Here is a 27208-nt window from a genome sequence, read left to right on the forward strand (position 1 = left end):
TACAATTATTAGTCTTCTAGTATACGAAGAATATTTCAGAATGAAATTTAGAGTGAAAGTCTCTTGAGTCTCATAATAACCATGATATATTTTACCATTAATGCCTTTTATTTAACTTAATTAGTCATTTTTACATCTATATATATCTATGCCTATATACGCCTATATACGCCTATATACGCCTATATACGTCCACCAATTACCACACCTATTTAACCCCCAAAAAAATTATTATTTCTCATTTCATTATGCCAAGAAAGGAAGGGAGCGTAGCACAGTGGGTTTTATTCCCAGCTGGAGCAGGATATTCAATATGCATGGCCCTAAAGGGTAAACTAGGTCTAAATGAGAATATTCTCAAACAGATATTCATGCCATGCAATTACGCAGTGTCTTGTATAATTATTTTGGCTCTAATTTTAGTCACTGACAAAAAGTCAGTTAGTAAACTGAAAAAGATATACAGTAGTATATTTGTGCTGTCTGCAGTATATATCATGGTAGCCAGATTATTCCCAGATAGTTTCATTAATAGATGTGCTACAATTGCACAGCACTATATAACAGTCTATTTCATCTGTGGTTCTATTTTCGCATGGGAAAGACTGCCACTTATTTCAATGCTTTCAAAGGAGATTTCTCCTAATACGCACTGGGACTTCAAGGTAGGATATGCCGTGTTGAATGTAGCCATATACTCTACTCATACGTATTCTTTACACTTTTTCAACAGTCAATTAGATCTATCCATCTGTGACTATGGATATTTCGGGTGTATGTCTGTCTTCTACATGGCAAATACACTCATTGGTCCATATGCTGAGAGAAATAGAGCAACAAAAAAGACAACTATTTTTCTGACTTTGGCTTCATCCTTTGTCTATACACTATTCTTGGTGATTCGTGTTTTAAGCAAAGGTTCTGTCCCAATGATCCCTATATATGCCCTGTTTGCTGTTTATCTTGTCTTACTTTCTGCTATTTTTCCGTTATATGATGTTCTTGTTTTGAACCATTTAGAAAAAGAATATAAAGAGATGGAACTGGCTGAGAGGAAGGAAATATTCACTCGTATTAGACTATGGGCATCGATTGGTCATGCTATCTCAGGCATGGTTATTTCATATCTTTATAAGACACTTGTTGCTAACCCTACTGCTATCTCCAAGAAAGATGTACCATTTGAGCTTTTTGTTGTTCTGATTGTTGTCGTTGTATGCAGTGCTGTTTGTTTTGCAGGAATTGTCCATAGATCCCTTGAGGAGAAAACGGATATTTCAACGAGTTTATTTAAGAAAAAAACCGTTGTAAAAGATGTCACTACGCAGGCTGTAGAGGTATCTGAAGAAGTGAAGAAACCTCAGAACCTTCTGAGGGACCCAAATTTCCTCTTTTTGATCTTTGTCATCACTGCAATTGGAGTCACAAGAGGGATTTCTTCTCACTATTTAGTCACTTACCTCTCAGTTTACTTTGAAGTTGAATTTTCCAAAGTCACTTCTATCTTGTGCATCAGAACTTTCAGTGAAATGTGCATTCTTTACTACAGCAAGCACCTTCTTAGGTTCTTTGGTTACCATTGGCTGCTTCTTTTTTCTCTTTTGGCTGCTACCTTGAGAGACTTTAATTACGCCTTGCTTCCAAACAGGTATACAATACTTTTTGCAACAATTAATGAAATGTTTAAGGGAATTAGCTCATCCTGCCTTATATTTAGTGCTGTAAATATAGTAGATGAACTTGCTGATAACAGCAACAAAGCCGTTGCTCAGACATTTTACAGTGGATTTTATAATGGAATATCCATTATGGTTTCTTCTCTTCTGAGTATTGGAATTATCAGGTGGTTTAAAGACTTTAGGTCACTTTTCCATGCATCATCCACAATTGGGTTTATATGCAGCTCCATTGTCATTATAAAATACGGTTTCATCGATAGAAAACTGCAGCTCAGAAAGAGAGAAAATATTAAGTGAAATTGAATTTACTTGCACATATATTCCTGGAGTCACTGAAGCTGGAATGTGCCTTCATATGGCTTATTATTAAATGAATATTTATGCTAATTCTTGTTCTTTCTTGTAGCTGTTTACTGTGGTTTCTGTTTAGTTTGGTTTTCTTTGGTTTCTTGTGGTTTTTTGTGTTTATTTCTTATGAATGGTTTGGTCTCTGGTCTGATGAATTTGGATTGTTTTAATATGTCTGTATTTGTGCTTATTTATGGCTTTGTTCATTCGAATATTCTATTTCCTGCAATTTGTCTTATTCTGGCATTATTCCTTTGGCTTTCAAATTCCTCCATTTTTGGTAATTTTATGTCTATAAATAGGCGTGAAAATGCGAAAATATGTGATCACATCGCCAAGGAGGAATTGTCTGGTTGGAGTACTATATATCCTGAAGGGAGATGACTGTGATGCAACGAGTAAAAATGCATTAAGGTATCTTGTGCAGAGGTTGAATATCAGCACTCTTGAAGGAACTTTCCGAAAAAAAGAAGTTCTTTATGGATTAATATAAGCAATTATCCAATCTATGCCATCAAAATGATCTCCTGATGGTTTCTTCCTTGGCTTCTGCTGTGGAAATTCTCGGATTGAGACATTACGATGCATTTTTCAATTGTATTTATATATGAAATATTGAATGACTTTTTAGTGTCTCTGAGGTAGACTATGTAGATGGTCTACCTGGGGTAGGTCCCCTTTCTATTTAAACTCTTCTTTGAGCCTGAATTTAAAATTGAAATTATTCAGTATATTAAGACTGTTCTATTATGGCCCTTGGATGGAAATATTTCAACAGGAAATGGTCTATTCCATTGTATACTCCATGTACTTCAGATAATTAAAGCACTTATTAATGAAATAGAAGAAATTAGTAGTAATTTAGTCAGAAATTCATGCTATAAGAGTATCTTCATAAGGAATGGGCTTATATGTGCACTAGGCACATGAATATTCCAGTTATATTTTGACTATATCCCACCTTACTTCCAATACAGAGACTCTTTTAATATTAATATTCTTAAAATATGCTAAAAACAATGTCTTAATTCATTTCCTGCACAAAAATACTCCTATTTCATTGGTTATTTATATATTTACTCCTATAAATACATATAATTTACAATCCAAATGATTTCTTATTTTAGTTAAAATATCCCAGAATAATTTCACTCCATGAAGAGAATCTAAAATGTCTTCCAGAAAGAAATTAAAAAATAAATAAAAGAGTTTTAAATAGGAATATTAAAGAACCAATAAAACACCCACTATAATAACCCAAAATTAACCAGAATATAAACCAATAAAACTACAATATAGACTAATAATTAGCTAAATAATCAGCCAATCAAACCCTACATATAATATCCAAATATATCTACAAATTATAACCAGATATAACCCGACAGTGTAAGATATCAACACCTCTAATTTTAATCAGAAATATTTCAGTCTTGTGGTAAAAATACCACTTTCATTATTCTGAAGCCACAAGAGTCCATCAATGAGAAATTCAACTTCTGGAAGAATTCCTCGTATACCAGAGACTAACTATATAATAGTAAGAAATACATCCAGTAAAAATACAAAAAATGACAGTTACCAACCGAAAAAATACAAAAATATAACACTCTGAATAACTACTCCTATTAGAGTCTAAAATACTACTATCTCCAGACTATCTCGTCACCCTCTTTGTACACTTCAAGTCTAAACATACAGTAACATCAATAATACCGGTATATTACATATTTTCCGTTATATGCAAATATTTTACATTTCCATCTAATTACCACGGGGTAAATCATATATATTCTCAAATTTTTTTTGCTGGAAAATGAGCGCAGTAATTACAGAAGTAGTCACTCACGTTGGACAAGTATTAACAACCAGTGCAGATGCAGGAAAAGTATTCGGGTTATTTGGGAATGGGATTGGGTGCATAGTCACTAGTAGCACGGCAATTAGTGTTGCCACAGCAGCAGTAGGTGTCTTAGTGCATGTGGCCATGATGTGGTTTGATATTTCCCAGACAGCAACCCCAAAGAATCCAAATGTAGTCATAAGCCTAGCAGACCTAACACGTGAAAGATTCTCAGATATTTTACAAATCGCAAATAATACCGTTATTTCATTATCTTTATTGCAGAATATAGGAATAATGATAATTTCCGTTATTTCTGCAATATTCATCCATGTTATGGTTACTTTCTCTCTGATAGAGACCTCATTGGCTGCAGGAAAAGTAGTTGGAAGGGTAGCTTCAGTGGCAGGAATGAAAGATGCAGTAGAGTACCCAGAAGAAGGGGCTGGTTTCATGAGGGAAGATGTAGATGGTGATACTCCTGGATATTTTTCAATTAAAGTATCCCGGGTGGGTAGATTTGTCAGTATATTTTCATTCTCAAAGTACGAGATTCTTATGATGGCACTGAGGTCTTCATGTCTTGTTGTAATTGGGTTTGTTGTTATGTGGCTTGGTTCTGTCTCATTAGGATATCTACTACCTAGTCTATTTGGTACTATACTAAGACCAAATTTAGTTGGGTTAAGTTCTTGGTCACTCATGGGCTTAGATGCTCTAACAGGCACTGAGTCTATGGGTCTTGTATCTGCCTTATTCTCTGGATTAATTGATTGGGCTACAACGGTCTATCTGCTATTTATTGTTTTCTTTAAGAATACGCAATATTTAACGAATATTATTCTATCCTTCATTACTACTCTATTTGTAATACCTGCATTCTACTCTCTTGCACGCCTTAGACCAAAGGAGTCTATAAAGAGTACTGCTGACTCTGCTATATATGTTGCTTGTGTTTTACTGTCAATTTTCCTGGGGATGGCTACTCTTATTGTTATGTTGTACCCTATTCGTGTAATTTCACTTGTATTTCCGTTAATTCAAAGAATTTTGGAATATCCATTGAGAGTCATTGCATGCACCTCCAGTAAAGCACTTGATCAAATTGATGCTGTAAGAATAATTTCATCAGGGAATGTGCCTGTGTAAGTGCTAGTATTCACTCACTCTTCATATCTTTAGATAAAATATCTGATTATTTTGATGGAATATTTAAAACCCTTCAGATATTTAAATACATCACAATAAAATTATCTACAGTATAGAAATTTTAAAAAGATGTGTTAGAAATAATTTAAATTATAGATCAATTAAGACACTTCTACCGTTATTCAAATATAATAAACACTCACTCATAATGCATTCTACATATTCTAGACTAAAATATACTCTCTCATATGCAGATATACCTATTTTTATGTCAATAAAATAATACTAAAGTGTTTCTGTCCCTTCCCCCATACTGCAACATAGTTCAAGCACAGGTATAGTTTAGTCAATGAAATATTTCCCACATACTACCCCATATATCCTATGTCTATCTATGGTATTTGATATTTTATCCACTAAATATATCTGCAATATAATTAGTATGTTATTTCTATCTATATTACCATATATCTAGGTGAATTCTATAAATATTCTTTTCTATCCTTCTAGTACTCTAGTACTTTTTTAATATTTTCTTTCAAAAAAAATCTTCTAGTAGAGAAGTCCTTTGGCTTCTTGAATACTCAGTGCGTCTGGATATACTAATAGAATTAAATTTAATTTGTTTAATTTGCAGCCTAATAGAGTCTAGTCAGCCTAAGATACGAATACTTTCCTGACTATTCAGTCTATTTCTTTAAGTTTCTTGCATAATCAGACTGTGAAATATAAAATGCAGTGAATTTGCAAGAATATTTATGTAACCAGTTTATTTCTCTTCTGGAATTCCTTCAGGAACCTCACGGGAATCAGCCAAATCACGCTCTCTACCAGAAATAATGGCAGATCTCTTCCTGCCAAAGCGTGCATTGATGGTTTTCCCATAGAAGTTTTGATTGTTCAGTCTCTCCAAGGCAACATCTCTGTCCTGTCTGCATATGAACTCCAATAGTCCATCTCCAGATGGAAGTATTCTTAGATATACTGGCCGTGCACCACTCATTAGAATGAATGACCTAAGTTCTGCCCAGTCCAAGTCCTTTGGAAGGTTCTCCAAGATAAGTCTAGAGACCCGTCTGGGTGCTGGTCTTTTTTGCTTGTACATGTACCTCCTTCCAAACTCTCCTATACTGCCTCTCTGGCCCTTTGCAGTCTCAATTACTATCTTGTTTCCGTTCATTTCATGGGTGTCTTCAAGGATCTTGTTACCAATATCCTCATCTACTGTAGCAAACCCATATGAACTGTATAGTTTAAGTGCTTGTACCCTTCCATACTGTGAGAGATAGTCCTCTATCTCTTTCTCTTGTGAAAATTCTTTTAATCCGCCGATATACAGTTGCATTGCTATGTGTTTATTGTAAATAAAAAATAAATAAATACATGAGATAGTAATCTAAAACATCGATAAGACCAATGTTTATTTGTTGTTCTCTTGAAGGAAAAAGGAATTGAGACTTTTCAGGCTTTTTTGCACAACTCAAAATCAAAGAATGAAATTGTAGAAGATCCTTAAATAGAGCTATCCATGTACTCTTATAGGATTTTTGTAATAATTCTTATGGAAGTTCTATTGAAATATTATCTTAGATTTCATTGAAATTTCACAAACAAATGAATATTTTATAATTAAATTTAGAAGAATTCTTTATGGTCTCGGTCTTATTATGGATCTATTTGTACATTTACTATTGTGCTTAGTCTATTCGGGTTATTGCGTATTTCTTGGGTATTTGTATTTCTAGGATATTTTTGGTTTTAAATGGATATTCGGGTATATTAGTAGTGAGTGTCTTCCTGGAGGGTTTATATTTATAGAAATACACCGTGGTGTAAATATAGTCAGGAATACACCATGGAGTATTTCTTGTTCTGCATAAATTACATACGAAGAGACAGAATATTCAGGTGGAAATTTCACTAAATGTATATAGATACACTTGAGCACTTGGTTTCATGAGGGTTATAGTTTATGCAGTGAAATTTACTGTGGTTTATGAAATTTACTGTAATTTATGGTGTAAAATACGTTTTGATGTGAAATTTACTGTAAAATACGTTATAAAATATACTGTAAAATATACTGTAATTTACACTATGTGCTATGCTATGAACACACCGCCCTTTCTTGCTATACTCATTGAATTATGTGAGTGCCTGTTTTCATGTTATTTCCATGTTATTCTTTGGGTGATTTTCCATCATTTATTTAAATATTAACCATACATTTTGTAACTGTAAAAAAACAAATCTGAACACTTTCAAGTTATTTTAAAATAATCTATAAAAGATACGGGTTAAATTTCAAGGGAAAAAGACTATTTATCTGTCTGATGGTTTATTTGGACTTCCCAGAAACAGTCTTGCTCTTCTCGCGTATGCGACCATATAAATATCTAATCCCTGGGATGTATGTCACAAGGCCAATTAGAGTCAAGATACTTCGCATATAAACCATCAAGAAAATCTCACAGAAAATTCCAACTGGATACAAGATCAAAGAAGAGATGTATCTGGGCTTCTTAAGAAGGTGACAACCGTAGTATAAAAAGCGAATCATATCAGAGACACCCCATATAAGAGCCATTAGCCCTGTGATAATTCTATTGTTATGCGTACAAGCACATCTGGAAATAAATACGCGAGAACCTATCTGCATAGCAGATGTCACAAAGCACTGCGAAGTTATTCCGAATACAGAAAGAATCAGCTCAAACATATACAATTCCTGCGCTATGACAAGAGTGTTTTGATATGTCTTCCGGGAATATCCACTAAGAAAGAAGAGATACTCCCGGGGAATAAATAAATCAAATGACTCAGAAAGAAGATCTAACCCAATAGAGATAACCAACCAAGATACAGCCATTCCAAATAGGTTGAAAAAAACTCTCACTAAATAAAGAGAAAAGGCCTTCTTAAGGACAGACACTCCCATTAAAAATAGTAAAACTTTTTTGAAATAATTAAATTCATGGAAGAATTAATGAGTAGAATTTCGGGGAAAATAATCTCATACCCAGACTGCATAGAAGACATCCAGGAAATAATACTAAAGACAGACCAAGAGAGCTATCACTATTGCATTGTCTATTTGCTTCTGTTGAAGGAGCAGATCATAAAAATACCAGAAACAGAAAAAGACAAAGATGTCTTCAATGATTACTTTGAGAGACTGAAGGCACATGCCAGGAAAGTATCAGGCACAGAGTGGTTGCAGATGATTGAAAATGCAGAATATTCAGTCTACAAGGAAGAGAAAGAAGAAGAGAATAGACTGGATCTTTTGATAAATTTCGTGATGGAAACCCTAATAAGAACAAGTACAGCAGATATGGAGAGACTAGTAGATGGATATTTGCAGGAGGAAATGAATGACCCAAGGACAGAGACTAAGACACAAATAAATGTGTCTCTTGTGGTAATTGAAGAAGTACTAGATAACTTAGCAAAACTACCAGAGAAAGAGGCCAGGGAGAGTGCAAAAACAGTCTCTATTCTACTGACAGAAGAACACGTTCCTCTTCTCCTGAAGTACTTAGGGAAACTTTCAAAAATAATTCTTATTTCTTTGTACTTGAATAACAGACTTGTCTATGATGCACTCCACAGGGAATTTATTAAGACGCAGTCACTAGAGGAAATGACACTGTTAGTAGACTTCCCAGAGATAGATATAGATGAAGTCATTGTATATTTATATAAGAACAGTGGAATATTGAAGGTTTTAGATGCGATTATTAAAACTCGTTTGATTCACCGTGAAAAAATAGTAAATGCCGTTATAGAATATATAAAGACTGGGTCTAGAACAAAAACTATCGGGTTTATACGGGAGAACCTTGGGTGCTTCCTTGAGATAATTGAGAAGATTGGGCTAGGATGTGAAGAAGTTCTCTTTTTAGCAGAGAAAGAAAGTTCGTTATTAAGGTACGCATTCCAGATGATGGCTGAAATTAAGTCAGAAATGACAGATAAGAAAAAAAAACCGTTAAATTTGCAAAAAAAAGAAAAAAGACTTTCAAACCTTATCTCTGCACTTTCAACTGAATTAAGCAATGGATCAGATGAAGAAACAAAGGAATTTATCATGCAGTCACATGAGATAGACCCAGATCTTCTGAGTAAAGTATGCATTGGTCTATTCCGGGCAAAACAACCATCAGATGAAATTAGAAGTGCTTTATCAAAATTAGTCACAAAAAAAACCTCAACGTCTTTTGTTTTCACAGCCATGCCGTATCTGAAGGATATACAGAAATACGACTTAATGGAAGAGTACTTAGTAGATGACGTATCACTCACTCTATTCACAAGAATTATTAAAAAGCCAGAAGAAATTCTCATGCAAGCGCACAAATTAAATATTCAGCCAGGAAAGAGAATAATTCACTTGTGCTTTGCAAGACCAGAGATATTCACAGATAGAATACTCTCCATGGCCATTGAAGAAATCACAAAGATGGATGTACTGCCTGCTTTGTTCATGGAGACAGTAAAGAATTCACTGAAATTATTTTCGAATATGAAGCCATTCTTGGCTACCCTCATAAAGAGAGAATGGACTAAATTATTCACAAATAATCAGGCAGAACTACTTGCCCTGTTAGAATCCGTTGGTCAGGCTGCCCCAGAGATACTTTTGACAGTAGATGAGTCTGAACTGACAAAAATAATCAGTAAATCCAATCTCTTACAGAAAAGAGTCAAGGAATATCTGATAAAACAGCCAGCCTACATACAGAACAAGTATAAATCACTGTTAAACCCATAGAATATTTAGTATATTCTATTGAGTTAATATTTCATGCTATTAAAAATCCATTTGTATCATTAGATTTCTCTCTTTATATTCTATACAAAAAAGTATCTCTTTCAGTTATATTCAATATATATGCATATTATTATGATTTATCACATCCTATCTAACCATTTCATCAGATATCCATTTATACCAACTAATTCATCTTAGTATTATTCCATCCATAGAAACACTCTTAAACAATAATAAAAACACCAGTAATTTCACCTGTACACCCCTATACACTACTATATACTACCTGTCTATTCTACATAAATATTACACATATTCAGTATACCCTATATTCTCAGTGATTTCTCTCTCTCCCGAATATTCTCAATATTTTTCTCAAATATTTTCACTTTTTCTCTCTTTATAATTTTCATGACAGAAGACTACAAGAGTTTCCTTTCCGGAATATTTGTCGGATTTTTGACACTTTTATTCCTGCAGGTGTCTGCAGTTGCATTTGGTCTTAAGAAAGTCCTGACTAAAAAGCAGTACCCTGACAGTTACCACAGAGACCTTTTCAATGACCCACCAAATGAACTGATTAGTCTACTAAGCATAGCCACCAAGGAGTGTACAGATCTAGCCTGGTTGAATATAACCATCCAAAGATTCTTCTATGAATTAACAAAATCAAGCACATTCCATGAGAAAGTAAAGGCAACCTTAATCAAGAAGATGTCAATTGCCTTTTCCACAGGAATCTTAAAAAGAGTCCGTTTCAAGGATATTTCATTTGGAAGTGAAGCCCCTTACATTAAAAGCATCAGGGCCCTTTCCAAAGAAGAAATAAATAATTTGCCAGGGAACAAAGAGGTTCCTTTAAATAAGCCAGCTTCATTTAAGCAAGTTTATTTATTAATTAGTATGGATTACACTGCAGGAGATAACTGCATATTCATAGATGCAGATTTAATTAAGGGATATTCTATACCAATTAGGGTTAAATTGCAGCCCTTCAAAGGAGAACTTCTTCTAAGGATGCCAGCAAATAATTATTCAACAAGATTTGAGATTTCATTCATTAGGAACCCTGGGTTTAATTTCACTGTAGATGCTTCCTTCTCAAAGAATGATTCTGCCTTCTTTTCGAATACGCTTAGTCATTTGATCAAGAAACTATGTGAATATACGGCTAAAATGTATATATTCCCTAATTGGTACTACTATTACTTACCAATTGTAGTGTACAGGGCAAAGACAATCTCATATTCTTACTATCCTATTAAGAATGGGTCTACTGATGGTCTAATGCAACAGATCCGGGAGGTTCAGAATCTATTTAGTTTAGATTTCGGGATTGTCAAGAAATGGGAGAATGTGATATTTAGGAAGACTAAGAGTACAGTTAACTCATCAAATACAGTCTTGGAGAAGGCTGAGATTGAGTTGATTAATAAGCCTAGTATTCTTGTTGAATTATTTAGTCAGGGTTCTGTTGAAATATTCTCTGATGTAATTAGTGACTACGAAGGGGCTGAAGTATTAGAGTCATTTGGGCCTGGTGTGGAACTGGTTCAGATTGTGATTTCAAATCAAATATATGAATTTATACGTATAATAATTGATGGGTTAATTATATATCAACGGACAGACCCGGAAGAACCTCAGTTTATTGCCTTCAAACGGGAAGTCTCTGGGTCTATAACACTCCTGCAGTACGTGAATGTATCAGAGGCATTTTATCTTGGGCAATTTAGGATAAAGAAATTAGCGAAGAAGTTGGAGAGACAGGAGATGAAGGTCCTTGGGTCTGCAAAATTATTCAGGTTCATTGATTTTTCCGTTAAACAAGCAAAAAAAACAAAAGAAATTTTCAAAACAAAATCAGAAGAGAAGATGGATAAGGCCTTAGATAAGGCTAAAATGGAAATATCCAAGGAAGAAGTCCTTCAGAGAGACTCCTTCAAGGAGAAGTATGTCTCAGAGGGGTACACTCCAATTAATTCTGCAATTCCATCTGAAAATCCATCAGAAGTAAGCATAATTGAGTCTCATTTCATTGAGATCCAGAAGGACTTAAATGACTCAGAGAGAAGACCTGATCAGGTAATTATCCTACCGTACAAAAAAGAAGATTTGAAAAAAGTTTTTGAAAGTTCGTTAATTAGGGCATCCATTTTAGGTAGTTTTACGATCATGGAAGATATCTTGCTGACCGAGAAAATCAGAAATATCTCTATGGCGCAGCCATCTGGACAGTATGTTCAGCTGCTAAGCTACTTTGATGAAGATGAAAATCTTCTGATTGAAAGAATTCTTCTCTCAGAGGAGCACAAGGGTGTAACAGCAGCAGTTCGGGTGAGTGATGAAAGATTGGAAATATTCCTGTTTGGAGGGCGCAGTTTATATCTGGGGAATTTTAAGCAACTGATTATTCCATATCTGGAAGGCAGCAAGATTTTAAATCTCCCGAAGATGGAAATCCCAAAGAAGCACGTGGAAACACTAATTGATTCTTCTGGTTTTATTATTTCCTCAGAGGTTCCTACAGTCTGCCAGGTGAAGGTTGAAGTGGATAACGTGGTATTCTTTAAGGTAGACGTAAATATAAAGAACCCGTTTATTTTCAGGTTTAAAAACAAAAAAAACCTGTCCATGATAGTTTCAGTTAAAAATAAGAAAAATACACCTTTGGAAATGGCAATAATCCCAATCTCAAATAAGATAAAAATAAACCCTTCAGAAAAAAAATCCAAAGATATCTTAACTGAAGGGTTTGTATCTTCAGATCAGACAATTTCTGACATGGAAGAAGTGAGTTTCTCTGCGAACAGCACAGAGACAAATGAAAGCCAAGAAGAAGGCAGAGAAGAGAATACTCCAGAAGAAAAGGCAAATTACATCCAAATAGAAGGAGATCTTGTTCTGCAGAAGAAAAGCAAAGTACCAATTCTTTCTGGAAGGGGTCTTCTTTACTGGAATATTCCCTGGTCGCCTGCAGAGAAAGTAAAGACAGAAGAGGTAGACTCTCTTCTCATAAATGGATCCGGGTACGCACTGGCTGAAACCCCAGTTCAAATGTATTGTAAAAATGCAGAGAATAAAACAGTTACAAAAAGCATCAAGGTTGGCATAATATATAACCCAGACGTAACTGATACACAATAAAACCTGAATATTAATCCGTTACATCTGCAGATTGTATAATAAATTAATACCTGAAATTTAAAAATACTCATCAAACTGTCATATAACTGCCATAAAAGCCATAAAATACTCATTAAACTGTCATGATTTTTGGTTTTCATGTGAATTTCCCTAGCAAGACTGCATTCTTAGTGCCACTTGAAGCCTGATGGACATAAAATATTCACGTATTTGCCTGTTGAATTTGCCTGCTGTGAAGGTATATTCCACCAAGTGCTATATATCTTCTATACGCTAAATTTAATTAATTATAATTAATTATTTATTCGGGTTTATATCTCTTCATTTTGATTTTGTTTTGTTTTGTTTTGTTTTTTAACTAAATCATATCTCTTCATTTCAATCTACAGTTTATTTTTTTAATAGTTACGTATTATTGCTAAATAGAAATAACCCTAATATCTCAGAAAAATAAACTCAGATAGTAGAAATTCTGTTATATTAGGCTACTATTCCCATGGTATACCACTGCATCTTCTATTTTTATGCTAAAATACCTTCTCCTTGTATTCTCTAAATTTCTCTACAATAAATTTACAGTTAAAACCAGAAGAAAATAACTGAAATTAATTTTCATTTCAGAACCTGAAAAAGTGATGACCACATGATAGAGAAGATAAAAAGATAAATCTATGAGTATATACGTATATTCTGAATGGTTTAAGTGAAATTATCACAGTTTATTCTTTATTTTAAAAAGTCTTTTATTACATGCTTGTATTAGCACACTAATACTCCGGGTATGATGCAGTGTAATTTCACTGTGAAATTTTAATGAATTTAATGGTTGGTCTATTAGTAGGCCTAAATTCCTGTTAGGTTTGCAGTGTACAAGGGTATTTGTACATATATTCCGGGTTATTGAATATTTCCACCTCTTTATACCGGGTTATATCAAATTTAGTCGCGTAACAGACATCTTTCCCCATAATTAAATCAAACAATTCAGATATTCTTTCTGTGCCTTTGTCTTCTTCAATGTAATAGTCAATTATTATGCAATCCGTAATATATAATCCAATTGAACTAGCGTACTTGTATAGAGTATATTCAGGGAATGTATTTTTTTTTATCTCGAATATCTCAGATTTCAAAGTCTTCATTTCTTGATTTTTTCTGTCAATTTTTATTATTGGTTTTCCCAACTGAAGATGTCCCATTTCATCATTCCATAAATGAAGGGTTATATTATGCGCCTGTCTCTTATATGCGTAATAAACCTCAATGCCATTATATATATTTAAGCCATTATATGAATCCTCATTGGAAATTAGTCGTGATAACCTTACGAATACTTTTCTTGTCTCTTCGTCTGAAGGACTTTTATACCAGTCGACTAAGGACTTGCTAGATTTGCAGTTCCTGGAAAGAGAAGCAAATAATTCTGCTGCATATTCTTCTACTTTTTCTGCAAAACTGTCAGTTGAAGAAATTCCTGAAGAGAGTGCACCACTTTTCACCCAAATCCGGAATCTGTCAATTTTCTTCTTTTCTTGTACTTTGTACCTTCCTGTGAGTTTTAGGATTACAGTGAGAATTTCAAGAATTCTGTCACTTTCAATTACTCCGTAACCATCCAAAGAACTATTCTCGTAGGAAGAACTGTTTTCATTGAAATAACCATCAGAATTTAAAGAATCACTTGAATTCACATCTATCCCTTGGTCTGAAGAAATATCCAAATCTGAAGATCTGTCTAGTTCTATGTAATTATTTTCTTCTGCAAAATTTTCTGAAAATTCGTTATAATTTAAGTAGGTAGAACTAATTTCTTCAAGTATTTCCTTCCATCTTTTGTAGATTTCTTCTGGTATTTTTTCTCCTGGCACCAGACTCCTTCTTTTTAATGTTTTTCCATCAACTGACTTTTTTTCAACTGATTTTTCTTCAATTTCACAACTTTCATTAAGAATAACCGTTAAGTCATCTGATTCCATGGCAAAAAGACCCTTTACTTCTTCTGACATAAATGGAATATGGTCAATATTATACGTATTAGTGTCTGGGTCATAGGCAAAACAGCAGAATAAACCAAGTAGTGCAGATTCAATATCTGGTGAAAATATTTCTTTTTTTAACTGTGCTAACCCGTATAAGTGTATTTTTCCTTTTGTTTTAATTGGCAGTTGACTATTTTCCATAAAGGGAAGGAGTTGAATTTGTTCTTGTGCTGTGATAATTTCTTCAAATTTATTCACTTTCTCCCAAGAGTCAAGTACGTCTGACTGTGTATTTTTATCCATAAAGCACTTATTAAAGAACTTTAATGCAATTATTTTTTGATCTTGCAAAGAAAACCTTTCACATTCTTTTATGTACGAATCTACTATTCTGAAGACTTCTAAATTAAATTTAATTACTTCATTTTTTGTTTCTAAATAGAAATATATGTACGACTGAATGAGCCACCTTAGATCTAGTTTATTCTCATTATCCCAGTCTTCGTACGAATATTCTTTATTAAAAGTCGTTTTTTCAGTTTCAAATTGACTTTCTGCATGAAATTCAGTAAAAGTATGGATAATTTGCTCTGTAGTCCGTTGATAATGTGCCTTTCTCTTTGAACTATATCTATCTCTAGTGCCTTCTGATGAAATAATCATTTTAACCGATAGAAATATTTCTCTTTGAGATGGACTCTTCCATTGAAGTGTCGGGTAATTTAAGAAATATTTCTTGAATTTCAGTGGTACATCGATTCCTTCTGAGAGAAGAAGAAGTGCTATAAGGATTCTATGAGAATATACCTTGATAGAGTCACTTTGTAAGAAGAGAGTGAAAGAGTCTTTACAATTATCCTTAGGGTAGATGCTTATCTCTCCGTCTGGTGAAGGAAACATGTTAATTAGTGCATTATAACGGTTTTCTACATTTTTTGGTTCATCATCTTCAATGTAGTTCTTGCTGACTGTGTCACTGGATCGGTCAAATACCAGGCGCACTGTACCTGTTAAATCTAACGGACAAAATCCATGTTTCACTATATAATCTGAATTAAACCTCTTTTTATGAAGGATATCTACCTTTCTGCATAAATATAGCATAATTGGACTAAGTGGTCCACTTGGATTGACTAAATACTCTACTCCTTCGTTTGTTCTTATTATTTCCTTCTGAATATCCAATATTTCATTTCTTTTTATTAATGCGAATGCATGGCCTGCTAGAAATATACTTATAAGAAGGACTTCTACTAGTATCTTAATGGATATCTGTCCGTTATTTCTTTTGTGTAAATATTCTTGTATTTTGTCTTTCATGTTCATTTCTGCACTGTCGCACTGAAGTCTTCAAATATTTTCGTATTTATGAACTTTAGATTGAAATATTTTGATAGATAGATTATTCCATGGTACTATCCATGTAGTCTGAATATACGGGTTATATCGGGGTATTTCGGGTTATCTAGTGTATTTATGAAATTTGAGCCAGAATACTCTTATAACCAGAAGAGACCATGGAGTGAATGAAAAAAGTCAACTTCTGAAGTGGCCTGGAACACTTGCAGTCACATGGAAATAAAATGCACTTGCAAATGGACATTATAAAGCACTATTTATATGAAACTAGTACCTTTTATGACCGTGTAACAAGAATTAATGAAGTAATTTAATTCATGTTCATTTATGAAAGTGCACTCTCACTGCCTGCCAGACAAGTATATTACCCAACCCATAAGTATATTCATACAGATCCACTGAAAGAAGCAGAGTCCTTTGCAGCTGCAAGAGAATATTGAAGTGCAAGAAATCCAATAATTAAGCATGCTAAATTACAAGAGCACAAACAACATGGTTGCACACATTCATTAAACAAGTACTATAAATAATTCTACTCCACCAAACAGCTCTAATACCATCCTATACGATACGTTCATTTAGCATAAATTATTATATATCTTGTAAGAACCCATTATTCCACCATAAGAGATCCTATAAATTACCATACCCCATGGAAATACAAAATCCAATTAATTCCTTAATTCTCACCCCCAGAAACCCATTAAACCCTACCTCTTCCCATATAAATATTTCACCTTACAATACATCCCTACTATAGTTTATTTTATTTATATAAATAATCTCTTCTTACTCATTCTCTTCTCCCTTTTCTTATATCTCTCTATTATTATATCAATCTCTTCATAATTTATTTTTTCTTCAATTTTTTTATGTTTTTCTGCTGAAATATGCTCATTGTAGTTCTCGTACCCAGCTACGCATAATTCACAAAGACCCGTCCTTTTATTTTTATTTTTTTCTTTTTCTTTCTTATATTCTTTATAAAATGGTTTATTCTTTCCCTTAATATCTTCTATTAAGATATAAGGGCTATTAAAGACGAAATATTCCATGAAATAAAAAATAAAAAAGACTAAAATAAGGAAAAGGGCGGGAATTTATATTATAACCAAAAGTACCCATATTATACATAAGAATATACCAGATTAAGGAATATTTATGAGTTTAGTCTATGGAATATACTGTAGAAATATCAGGTTATATAATAATACTTCTTATTCCACTGTAATACATAATGTATATATACTATGTTTTTTTTATTTTTATGGAAGACATGGACAAACACACGAACACCTTCTCAGAAGAAGGAAGAATTCATCAAGTAGAATATGCTATAAAGAGTATATCTTCAGCTGGTCCTGCTATTGGCATAAAATGCATTGATGGAGTAGTTTTATTAGGGAAAACCACAGATGATGACCTTTCTTTAACACAAGATGAGAAAATCTACCAGATAAACGATAATACAGTTGCAATAGTCAGTGGGTTATACGCAGACAGTAATCTTCTAGTGAATTATGCCCGTGTTGTAGCCCAGGAATATCTCATGAAATACGACGTAGATATGAGTCCAAGACAAATAGCCATGGCTCTATGTAAGATTAAGCAGAAATATACTCAGGGTGGTGGAATGAGACCATTTGGTGTCTCATTTTTATTTGCAGGGTGGAATGAAAAGGGTGAATATGGCTTATATTCAACTGATCCCAGTGGAACACTCTTTGACTACACTGCTTGTGCCTTTGGGGAAGGTGACAAGTTAATACTACCTGTCTTAAATGAACATAAAGAAGAGTCTTCTATAAGTGAAGGAATTCAACTGGCATTTAAGGGAATTGCAACTGTAGCAGAAGGAAGGAAGGTTCTACCCCATACGATTACTTGTGCTGTTGTCACAAAAGTAAATGGAAAGAACACAATTAAACTGATTTCTCAGAAGGATATTACAGAATGCTTAGATAACACAAGAGAAGTACCTAAGTAGATCTATTTTTACGGTTGGAAATATGCACTGTTAATAAATACTGTATATAAGTAGGTATACTTAGTGTCTTATCTATGGATTTTGATAGAATTCTGTATGATTATACGGGTTCTTTAAATTTTATTTTTATGAACACCCAGAGAGAGCAGATTGAGAAGTTACTTTCTGAGGAATCAATAGAAACAGTACGGAATGCCTTAAGGGAACCAGATATATATGGTCCATTAAAGGATATATACAGTGTACTATTAGAAGATGACCCGAATAATATGGAAATATTGCAGGTTTTGGAGAGACACAGTAGTACACACATTGTATACCTAGTGTATGGTGACTACTTAGCCAGAAAGAATAGAATAGAAGAGGCAATTGACCAATATAAGACTGCTGCTAAACTCACAGCAGATATAACTGAGACAATTTCAATTCTTAAGAGACTAATATTCGGATACTTGCAGATCCGTGATATACCAGGGGCATTTTACACAGGATGGACACTTATTGAGATGAATCTAGTAGGGTATAATATGCGGTTACTCAGATTTATATGTGGTTTAGTCACAAAAGAGAAATTTGCTGGTCAGAGTATCCTTGGGGAAGCAGAGAGAACAGAAAGACTCATTAGTGAAAATATCAAAATAACAGAAGAAAAGACAGTAAAGAATGGAGGACTAGAGAGAGTAGTAGTACAAGACCTGGAGATAATAGGGAATTCTGGGATGGGTGACTTCCTTAAGGAGCACAAGATAGATATCTCTAAAGAATTTGAAGTTGGTATTATAACGGATACTTTACCATATTTAAATATCCTGGAGACAGTAGGATTTAGTGCCTTCATACAGGAATATCACAATAAAGTCATCCCAGAAGACAGAAAGACAGAATTAGGCATGGATAGAGATGTTATATTGTACTTTATAATGACAGAAGATATCCTTATGCTGTATAAATTAGCAGAGTACTTCTATAGTAGAAATAACTACTTCAGTGCCTTAGTCTTATTTAGGTCTGTAATAGAACTATTCACTAGGATAGATACGGATAGGACTAAGTTCATGCAGTTAGCTACAACAATTGGTAGTAATATGTTCTATGATGTGTATTTTAACTCACCCACTGACTATGATAAGTTTATAATTTCCGTTAAGAAATTTAATCTTTCACTTTTCATAGTAAAACAAGGAAAGTCACAGGAGCACCCTTTAGATAAAGTGTTTTATGAGCACTTTAAAGATAAAATCTCACTTGACCAGTATACCATCCCGAATGTGTACAAGAATAAATAGAAGTACATATATAGATTGTGATTCTAAGAATATTTTATTTTTGTGCTTTTGAATTTCTGTTGAATTCTTGTTCTCTCTGTACTCTCTGTACTCTTCTCTCTTGTACTCTTGTACTCTCTGTACTCTTGTAAATTATTTTTGAAATATTTTTATGTAAAATAATTTGGTTCCTTATGGTAGAAGGGGTGGTTCTGTTGTAGATTGTCTTATAACCAGTGTGATCCACCTTAAGAAATGACTATTGTGATTTTTGTGAGTATGGTTTGGGTGGTCTTTTTTTTCATTTATGACTTTAATGATTCTAGTCATATAGTACTGTGTAGACCCATTTAATGTTAAAATCTTAATAAGAATGGGTATATTAATAGTACTTAGCTGGTTATTGAATAATTCTAGGTCAAAATAATCGTTATTATTTAGTAAATTCTCTTGAAAATTAATTATTAACTTGATTATTATATCTGCATGTGTTTTATACGATGGTAGTACTGTGGTATTTGCTAGTTCTATTACTTTCCCTAGTGTATTTATAAAGTATAATGGTTCTTGGTATGCATTTTTATCTATAGTTATATTTGGGTGGTAATTTTCTGTTGAATTAAGACTATGTACCATGAATATAGCATCTTTATCATTGATTAAATGCATATTCTTCACAATATTATCAGCCAGATAGACAAGAGGGTGCGTATTTCTGATATTTTTATCCGTTACATACAGAAATATTTCCCATAGAATTTCTATTTTATGCTTTGGAGTGCAAATTAAAGGACTAAGCAAGAGAGTATGAATATTCTTACAGCATTTAGTGTAGTCAAATATGAATTCTCGGGTTATATTTGGGTTAGAAATCTCATTATTTCTTTCTCTTGGTCTAATTATTTCTATTTTTTCATTTAGACATAAATTAAATTCATTTATAATAGAAGTATTTTCTTCCTCTGAAGGAAATTCTTTTCTAAAAATTCTAAAACTAGGTGTCCATTTTAATTCTTTTTTATCACAAGAATTCAATGGGAACAGATTAAATTCATAGAAATAAGGATGGATTAAATTCTTATCTTTTTCCGTTAGATTATTCCTGTCATAATCTATTTTTAGTCTTTCAAATATATCACAGAATCCTTTTTTTTGTGTTTTTACTTCACAGAACTCTATATTAATACTATTATATAGTGCAATATTCTTAATTACCTTAGTTAGGTAGTTTCTTATGTCATTTCCTAGTATTATTTTAAGTGTTTTTCCTTGGACAAAATAACTTTTTATATACGCCTGTGTACTTTTCTTATTGTTTTCTTTCATTATATTCTCTAATGTTTGTATTTCTAGCTTTATTATGGCTGCCTCTACATTTTCTGCATTTTTCAGTCTATTCTCAAGGAGTATTTTTTTCTTCATTTCTATACTTTTAATTATATTTATGATATTTTTCTCAATGAAGACCTTTTCTTTTTTGGAGATTTCTGGACTGGCTGAAATTTCTTTGTAAAGAGTGATTTCTTCTGTCATATCATAATTATTTATCTGATTGATTCTTTCTTTAATCTTATCTATTTCTTTTTTTTTACCTATTCCTGTTATTTCTTTGATAACGTACAGTATATTTACTAGGCCTGGCATAAGTTGGGTTTTATTCTGCTGGGTATAGCGTATATTTGGGTTATCTAAGTTGCAGAGTACCTTTTTCCAGTCATTTAGTACTCCCTGGGTGACTGCTCCGTACATATTTTTGTGTTTCTTGAAAAAGTTCTTTAGTTCTTCTGAGGGTGTCTTTATGTGGTCTATTGTGTATATATTCTTCTCTTTGTTATATACAGCCCAGCAGAACATCCCTAGTAGTGCTATTTCCGTGTAGTCAGTGAATTTCACTTGATTTTTCAGATTTTCTTCAGAAATAACTGCTTTTTCAGTTGGTTCAAAATACAGAAGATTTTCCTGGTGCTTTATAAAGTCATTGTAAAGCATTCTTGCTGGGTATATTATGTCTTTGCCCTGGGAATCTGTAGATTCCTTCTTGATATTTACAAAACAACTGTTGAAAATGGCTAATTTTTCCATGTACATGAGATCTTCTAGATTAGCATCTTCCTGCTCCATGCAGCCACCCTTCAGATTACGCCATAACTGCTTGGTTTTGCTGCCTTCAATAATTTCCTCTTCATAACCTATATATTCACTCAGGAGACTGTAGACTTTTTTCTCAAATAAAACCATTTCTTCTGTGCTTTCTATAGAGTGGCATATATACGTCTGTATGAGGAATCCTGGCCCATCAACAAATCTTCTCTTTTCAAGCAGATTATCACACGCAGCCATCCCTAAAGTACGCTTTCTTTCTTTAATAATCCGTTTTTTTCTGTTTTTTATAAAGAAATTTACTACACTAACTGCATTTCTTTCGTACATGATTTTTTGCATATTTGGGAACCATGTGCCTTCTTTATTCGCTTTATCAAATGTATTTATGCTTACCCTGAAGTAATCTTCCTTATTATCTGCCTTTTTCAGCACCAGACTAACTCTATTCCTGGTTTTCTTGAATTTCAGTGGCACATTTACGCCATTTGCAAGCAGAAATAGACAACCAAGTATATCATACTTGTGCTCTTTCACGTCCTCTTTATTAATGAATGCGTAGAAAGAGTCATTTCTATCTGTCCATATAGAAGCATATCCATCAAGTGAAGGAAACATCTCAAGAAGCGTGGTAAAATAGTCTTGCTTGTAATTGAGCAAGCCATCTTCATATGGCAATTTATCACGCACTTTGTCCTTTGTGAAGTCTCGTGCGTGCATATATATGGGACTCTTTGAAGTAAATTTCGAATTATTTTTCAAAGTTTCTGCTTCTTTAGAAATATCCTTGAGAACGGCTATAGAGTGGGATAACTGGATTTCTGGTGAGAGAAATCTTTTCCTATGAATAATTCCAATATTCCAGGCTTCTTCCCTTAGTATCAAGTGTATACGCCTTTCTGAACTGTCTTTTTTCTTTCTTCCATCACTTGGAGCTGCAACTATCTGGATACTTCTTAGTCTGTCTTCTACTAGAATTTTTTCCCATATTTTGCACAGTGAAAGTAGCCAAATAAGCATGGTTATTTTTACTCTGCAAATAGTTCTTACTTTTTCTTGTTGTTTTATTCGACATATCTCTAAGTCTCTTGCTATTATTCCTTTATGCATTGGCATCTGACTATTTCTCTTCAAAGGACTGCACTTCGTCGCACTCAACATCTTATCATTTATTTTTTCGAAATATTTATAGAAGATAATTTGCAATTTATGTGTATATATGCGTATTAATGAGCATATTCTAGTTTTAATTAGAAATATTGCATTGTGTTAAGCTAAAAGTTAATTAATTTAAAAAGCTGGGATACTTGCATTATATTAGTCTACAACTACTATTACTGCATGTGTATACTCTCTACTGCAGAACTGCCTCTTCTTGTGAACTTCCTTTGTACTCTGAGACATGTAAAATGCAGAAATTAGTGCAAAACTGTCTGAAGCTAAGAAATACAGCTTGGCCATGAAGCAGAATATCCTAGGGAATAGAAAAGAATGAACTTGTAGTATGGCTAGGTGCCAAGTGCATTTTCAAGAGATTAATAAAAGTTCTTTATAGAATTAGACTATCCTGCCTTGAAGGGAAGAGGGTTCTTTGTTGGGTTAGGAGTATTCTATGTGTGTCTCCTTTATCTTGTGCTAAATTAAGCTAAATTATGGGAAATTTACCATTTCTTTAGAAATTTCTTGTGCTCAACTTCTTTCTCTCTTACTGGAGACTGCGGCTGCTCTTTGCACAGACCCTCTTAAACATTTCTAAAGTATATTACATTATAATAGGTAATTTTCTTGCAGCCTTTGATATCTTTATTCTATATACATCTATTTCTTTACCTCAGATACACTATATCTCTATATGTGCCCTGCTGTTTGTGCATTCTGCATGTTTTCTCGTTATATTTTTCTTTATTTTTTATCTTTTTTTTCTTTATAAACAAACCTATCACTCTATAAATTTATATTTCAATGTGTACGCATCTTTTTCAAAGAGAGGAAAATACACAAAAACTGCAAATATCAAAGAACCCCATATAAAAGAACCTCAGAAGAAACAAAAGCACAAAAACCCATGAGCATTGCTAGGGCTATACAAAGAGAACAGAATTTTACAAGAAAATCACACATATAAGTAAGAATCATTAGAAAAAAGAAGAGTTAAACAAATATGCAGACATAACAAGCCACAATGCGATACAATAGACATCTTTATTTAGTTCCTGAAAGTCCCACACATTTTTATATTCATTTCCGAATAAAACACAAAAAATATCAAACACCCTATTTCCCAGAAATAGTTGCACTTCAGGCAGTAGAAACAAGGATAGATCAAAATGCATTTCAGAAAATCCAAAAGATAAGGTTTTCATACACTGCATACTATAAATACCCAGACTATTAATAAGCAACAAGAAGCTAGCTAAAAGCAAGTGATACACCACCCCAGAATATTTAATATACATATAATAGAAAAAGATCAATGAAACTAAGCATATAACCAACTAAAACACCAAATAAGCTTATTTTATCCCATGCACAGAAGAATCTACCATCTAATACTTTATGCTCTACTGTACGGCCAGATTTCCTTCGAATTATTTTTAATTTCCATGCAGACAAACAAGTCATTTGAAGAACTATTTAACTTTGTGGAGAATGCACCCAGTGTCATGTCCGCAGCAAACTTATTCACAGACGAAGACTGGTCCCTGGGGTGGCAAGATAACCCAGAAGGCTATGACATAAAGAGCGAGTTTGACATGCTGACAGAACTCCATAAAAGACTCTAAATTGTCTGAAAGAAAGTGCTATTTGTGCATTTTATTTTTTATGTGTATGGATAGAAAGTCATTCTCCAGATTATTCCTCTTTAATACTACCTTCTCACAGAGTCCCTCCATCTCCACATCAGACCTAACACACAAGCTAGACTGGGGCGCAGAAATAGATGGGCAACTAGCTAGCTTACAGCAGGAAATATTTCAATAAAAATGGCTAGAGTGCAATGTAATCCAGGTCATCATTTGTCTTTACTTTCTCAGTTATTTCAGGCACTTTTTCCATCTCTTCATGGGAGAAGGTACCTTCCCCTAATAAAATTATGTTTTCACCCCGTAGAAGAACAGACTCACTCTCAATGGACGAGTACTCAGTAGAGGATGTAGTGTATTCTGTGCTGTCTTCCAGGAGAATATTGTAGTATTGGTCGTATGACCGAAGGGTACCCACCATGTACTTCCCATCCCGCATGACCACAAAAATAGATTTATCCAGATATTCTTCCATTAGACGGGTTCCTTTAGAGCCAGTGACAGCAGAGTTCATAAAGGAAGAAAAAAGTAAAGAATAAATTGCAGAGAAAAGCACAAGGGCAGCCTACTAGGCAGAAAGTGGAAATAATTAGTCAGTTGAAAAGTGTGCAAATTATCAAGTAATTTATGTATTACAACAAGAATATTGAATATTTCAAGAATTTAGAATAACTGTATCTGCGGGTTATAAGTATTTAAGGGAAGTGTACCAGATATAACCCAAAATAATTCACTTTAATTTTGAAGTCCATTATAATAGACTAATTTCCACTGGAATTTAAATAACTGAAATATTTAGTGCTTTATTATCTACCTTTCATCTTATTGAAAATATTCATTATTTATGACTACCCTCAGTACAGAAATATTCTCGACAGAAATAAAAAAATATTCTGAAGAGAAACAAAAAATACTTAGAATAAAACCACTAATTCAATAAAATATTCCTACAAGTAAAACCAACAGAAACAAAAGACACTAGATAGACTCATCTATTACCTGGGATTATAAATATTTCTAGATTGTTTTGTATACAGACTGCCAATATGAAACAATACTTAAACATTTTGGGTTTGTTATTCTTATGAGTGCCACCATGGAAGAGAGAATAAAAAGAAGCCACAGCTATAAAGTATATACTCTATACTTTAGAAGTAGACTTGTCATGTTCATGCTGTCTTTATTCGTATTTCACATAATAATCGTATCGTATGAAATATTCTTCCTTTTATACTGCAAGGTTAAATTAGACGAGAGAATGCTTCCTGAGCAAAACCCAGCCCTGTTTGAACTAATGAAAGGTACAAGGCAAATAAATGTCTTTAAAATGCAGGCGAAACTATCACTAAAATGGGCCATCAGAAGGGCACAAGGCATATTCTCAAAGCTAATAGATTATATCTTAATTATCGTGTTTTTTTCCCATAAAATCAGACAAGGCATAATGAAATACACCAACAGATATAAAGGCCTTGTACAAATACGTTCATCTCATATGCCTGTGAAAGATGCTAATTTCATTTGTCTTATATTCCTGGCTATGGGAATAAAATCAGTTATTGGGGAGTGGATTACAAAATCAAGAAGTGATGTAACGGACTTACTCGTAGGAACACTAATTCAGTTGGTGAAGTACCTGATATTTTGCCCTATTTTTATATGGTTATTTAGCTCAGTCTACAACAAGACAAGAAATGGCCTGATATTTGCCTCGTACATTGCAATAGTCGTGCTTATCCTTGTGGCTAACTGTACTACAATAATTTCAGAGCCACTTGATGGCCTTGAGAAAATTCCAGCAAAAGAGCTTGGGCCAGAACTCTACAGGGAGCTAGTGAGAATGAACCTGGATGAAAAAATATTCTGGGACCAAGCAGCAGAAGGGGAGAATGCAGCTCTTGTTAGGACAGGAGCAGCCAGGTACATTATTGTAATGGGAAACCTGTTAAAATACGGTCAAAAGGAGTTTGCCTCTTTCATAGCACACGAGGTAGGGCATGCAGATGATTCCAGTACAGAAAAAAAACTACTTGCAACGGTAATTGGTCTAGGCTTATCATGTGGTTTAATGGTTGCAATCCTAAGGATTATCACACCGAAATTTGAGCAGCATGATGTCCCCAGGTTCTCTGTTGTTCTTTTTTTGCTGCTAGCAAATATTCACATATTTTCAGGTTTAACGAACATGTTCTACAACAACCTATCGATTCTATCAGAAGTAAATGCAGATTTATATGCGAAAAATCTGGGATTTGGAGAGACATTAGCAAGTGGATTGTATAAGTTAGTCGTAGACAGTGGGAATCTTCTGTTCCATTCCACAATATACACTTACTATGCGCAAGACCATCCTGTAGTGGCTGCTAGAATTGCGTATTTAAATAAATAGAAAAGATCTCAGATTAAAAAGTGTTAAATTCACGGGTCTCTGGTAGTTTTAAAAGAGATATTCAATGCAGGCATACAATCAAGCATACAGTAAAAATATCCTGCAGTAAGACATGTGTATCACAGTAGTACGAGACTGATTATTTTATAGTTTTAAATATTCTATTTAAATATCACAGGAAATAGCACTTTATGCAATAAATTCAATGAAGACACAACGTACCATGCATAAAAGCACTCTAATAGAAAGTCTCCCTAAATAATATTCTATCACATAAAATTCAAAATATTCCACCTAAAATAATCTCAGAACATGCCACTTCCCAGGATACCATATAAAATCACAAGATAACCCAATTTATTACCAGAATAACAAATAATCCCAA

General features: G+C 33.6%; 15 protein-coding genes across 15 annotated transcripts; 8 read left to right on the top strand and 7 right to left on the bottom strand.

Annotated features, from left to right (window-relative positions):
- Positions 1 to 248: 248 nt before the first annotated feature.
- On the top strand, positions 249 to 1976 carry NESG_00451 (uncharacterized protein; the record flags this gene model as incomplete). Its single annotated transcript, XM_053048103.1, has 1 exon — positions 249 to 1976. The coding sequence occupies one exon, from the start codon at positions 249 to 251 to the stop codon at positions 1974 to 1976; it is 1728 nt and encodes a 575-aa protein (XP_052905928.1).
- Positions 1977 to 3843: 1867 nt separating this feature from the next.
- Positions 3844 to 5019, top strand: NESG_00452 (uncharacterized protein; the record flags this gene model as incomplete). Its single annotated transcript, XM_053048104.1, has 1 exon — positions 3844 to 5019. The coding sequence occupies one exon, from the start codon at positions 3844 to 3846 to the stop codon at positions 5017 to 5019; it is 1176 nt and encodes a 391-aa protein (XP_052905929.1).
- Positions 5020 to 5788: 769 nt separating this feature from the next.
- NESG_00453 (uncharacterized protein) lies at positions 5789 to 6364 on the bottom strand (the record flags this gene model as incomplete). Its single annotated transcript, XM_053048105.1, has 1 exon — positions 5789 to 6364. The coding sequence occupies one exon, from the start codon at positions 6362 to 6364 to the stop codon at positions 5789 to 5791; it is 576 nt and encodes a 191-aa protein (XP_052905930.1).
- A 993-nt stretch (positions 6365 to 7357) lies between these two features.
- NESG_00454 (uncharacterized protein) lies at positions 7358 to 7957 on the bottom strand (the record flags this gene model as incomplete). The annotated part of the gene is made up of 1 exon (XM_053048106.1): positions 7358 to 7957. The coding sequence occupies one exon, from the start codon at positions 7955 to 7957 to the stop codon at positions 7358 to 7360; it is 600 nt and encodes a 199-aa protein (XP_052905931.1).
- A 36-nt stretch (positions 7958 to 7993) lies between these two features.
- NESG_00455 (uncharacterized protein) lies at positions 7994 to 9793 on the top strand (the record flags this gene model as incomplete). The annotated part of the gene is made up of 1 exon (XM_053048107.1): positions 7994 to 9793. The coding sequence occupies one exon, from the start codon at positions 7994 to 7996 to the stop codon at positions 9791 to 9793; it is 1800 nt and encodes a 599-aa protein (XP_052905932.1).
- Positions 9794 to 10204: 411 nt separating this feature from the next.
- NESG_00456 (uncharacterized protein) lies at positions 10205 to 12940 on the top strand (the record flags this gene model as incomplete). Its single annotated transcript, XM_053048108.1, has 1 exon — positions 10205 to 12940. One exon carries the CDS (start codon positions 10205 to 10207, stop codon positions 12938 to 12940), a length of 2736 nt encoding a protein of 911 aa, XP_052905933.1.
- Positions 12941 to 13794: 854 nt separating this feature from the next.
- On the bottom strand, positions 13795 to 16245 carry NESG_00457 (uncharacterized protein; the record flags this gene model as incomplete). Its single annotated transcript, XM_053048109.1, has 1 exon — positions 13795 to 16245. The coding sequence occupies one exon, from the start codon at positions 16243 to 16245 to the stop codon at positions 13795 to 13797; it is 2451 nt and encodes an 816-aa protein (XP_052905934.1).
- An 803-nt stretch (positions 16246 to 17048) lies between these two features.
- On the bottom strand, positions 17049 to 17333 carry NESG_00458 (uncharacterized protein; the record flags this gene model as incomplete). The annotated part of the gene is made up of 1 exon (XM_053048110.1): positions 17049 to 17333. The coding sequence occupies one exon, from the start codon at positions 17331 to 17333 to the stop codon at positions 17049 to 17051; it is 285 nt and encodes a 94-aa protein (XP_052905935.1).
- A 221-nt stretch (positions 17334 to 17554) lies between these two features.
- On the top strand, positions 17555 to 18265 carry NESG_00459 (uncharacterized protein; the record flags this gene model as incomplete). Its single annotated transcript, XM_053048111.1, has 1 exon — positions 17555 to 18265. The coding sequence occupies one exon, from the start codon at positions 17555 to 17557 to the stop codon at positions 18263 to 18265; it is 711 nt and encodes a 236-aa protein (XP_052905936.1).
- A 128-nt stretch (positions 18266 to 18393) lies between these two features.
- NESG_00460 (uncharacterized protein) lies at positions 18394 to 19551 on the top strand (the record flags this gene model as incomplete). The annotated part of the gene is made up of 1 exon (XM_053048112.1): positions 18394 to 19551. One exon carries the CDS (start codon positions 18394 to 18396, stop codon positions 19549 to 19551), a length of 1158 nt encoding a protein of 385 aa, XP_052905937.1.
- A 171-nt stretch (positions 19552 to 19722) lies between these two features.
- Positions 19723 to 22791, bottom strand: NESG_00461 (uncharacterized protein; the record flags this gene model as incomplete). Its single annotated transcript, XM_053048113.1, has 1 exon — positions 19723 to 22791. The coding sequence occupies one exon, from the start codon at positions 22789 to 22791 to the stop codon at positions 19723 to 19725; it is 3069 nt and encodes a 1022-aa protein (XP_052905938.1).
- Positions 22792 to 23765: 974 nt separating this feature from the next.
- On the bottom strand, positions 23766 to 24086 carry NESG_00462 (uncharacterized protein; the record flags this gene model as incomplete). Its single annotated transcript, XM_053048114.1, has 1 exon — positions 23766 to 24086. One exon carries the CDS (start codon positions 24084 to 24086, stop codon positions 23766 to 23768), a length of 321 nt encoding a protein of 106 aa, XP_052905939.1.
- Positions 24087 to 24155: 69 nt separating this feature from the next.
- NESG_00463 (uncharacterized protein) lies at positions 24156 to 24413 on the top strand (the record flags this gene model as incomplete). The annotated part of the gene is made up of 1 exon (XM_053048115.1): positions 24156 to 24413. The coding sequence occupies one exon, from the start codon at positions 24156 to 24158 to the stop codon at positions 24411 to 24413; it is 258 nt and encodes an 85-aa protein (XP_052905940.1).
- Positions 24414 to 24618: 205 nt separating this feature from the next.
- On the bottom strand, positions 24619 to 24948 carry NESG_00464 (uncharacterized protein; the record flags this gene model as incomplete). The annotated part of the gene is made up of 1 exon (XM_053048116.1): positions 24619 to 24948. The coding sequence occupies one exon, from the start codon at positions 24946 to 24948 to the stop codon at positions 24619 to 24621; it is 330 nt and encodes a 109-aa protein (XP_052905941.1).
- Positions 24949 to 25518: 570 nt separating this feature from the next.
- NESG_00465 (uncharacterized protein) lies at positions 25519 to 26823 on the top strand (the record flags this gene model as incomplete). The annotated part of the gene is made up of 1 exon (XM_053048117.1): positions 25519 to 26823. One exon carries the CDS (start codon positions 25519 to 25521, stop codon positions 26821 to 26823), a length of 1305 nt encoding a protein of 434 aa, XP_052905942.1.
- Positions 26824 to 27208: the final 385 nt, after the last annotated feature.

The sequence above is a fragment of the Nematocida ausubeli genome (genome assembly GCF_000738915.1).
Source record: "Nematocida ausubeli strain ERTm6 chromosome Unknown supercont2.1, whole genome shotgun sequence".
NCBI lineage: Eukaryota > Fungi > Microsporidia > Nematocida > Nematocida ausubeli.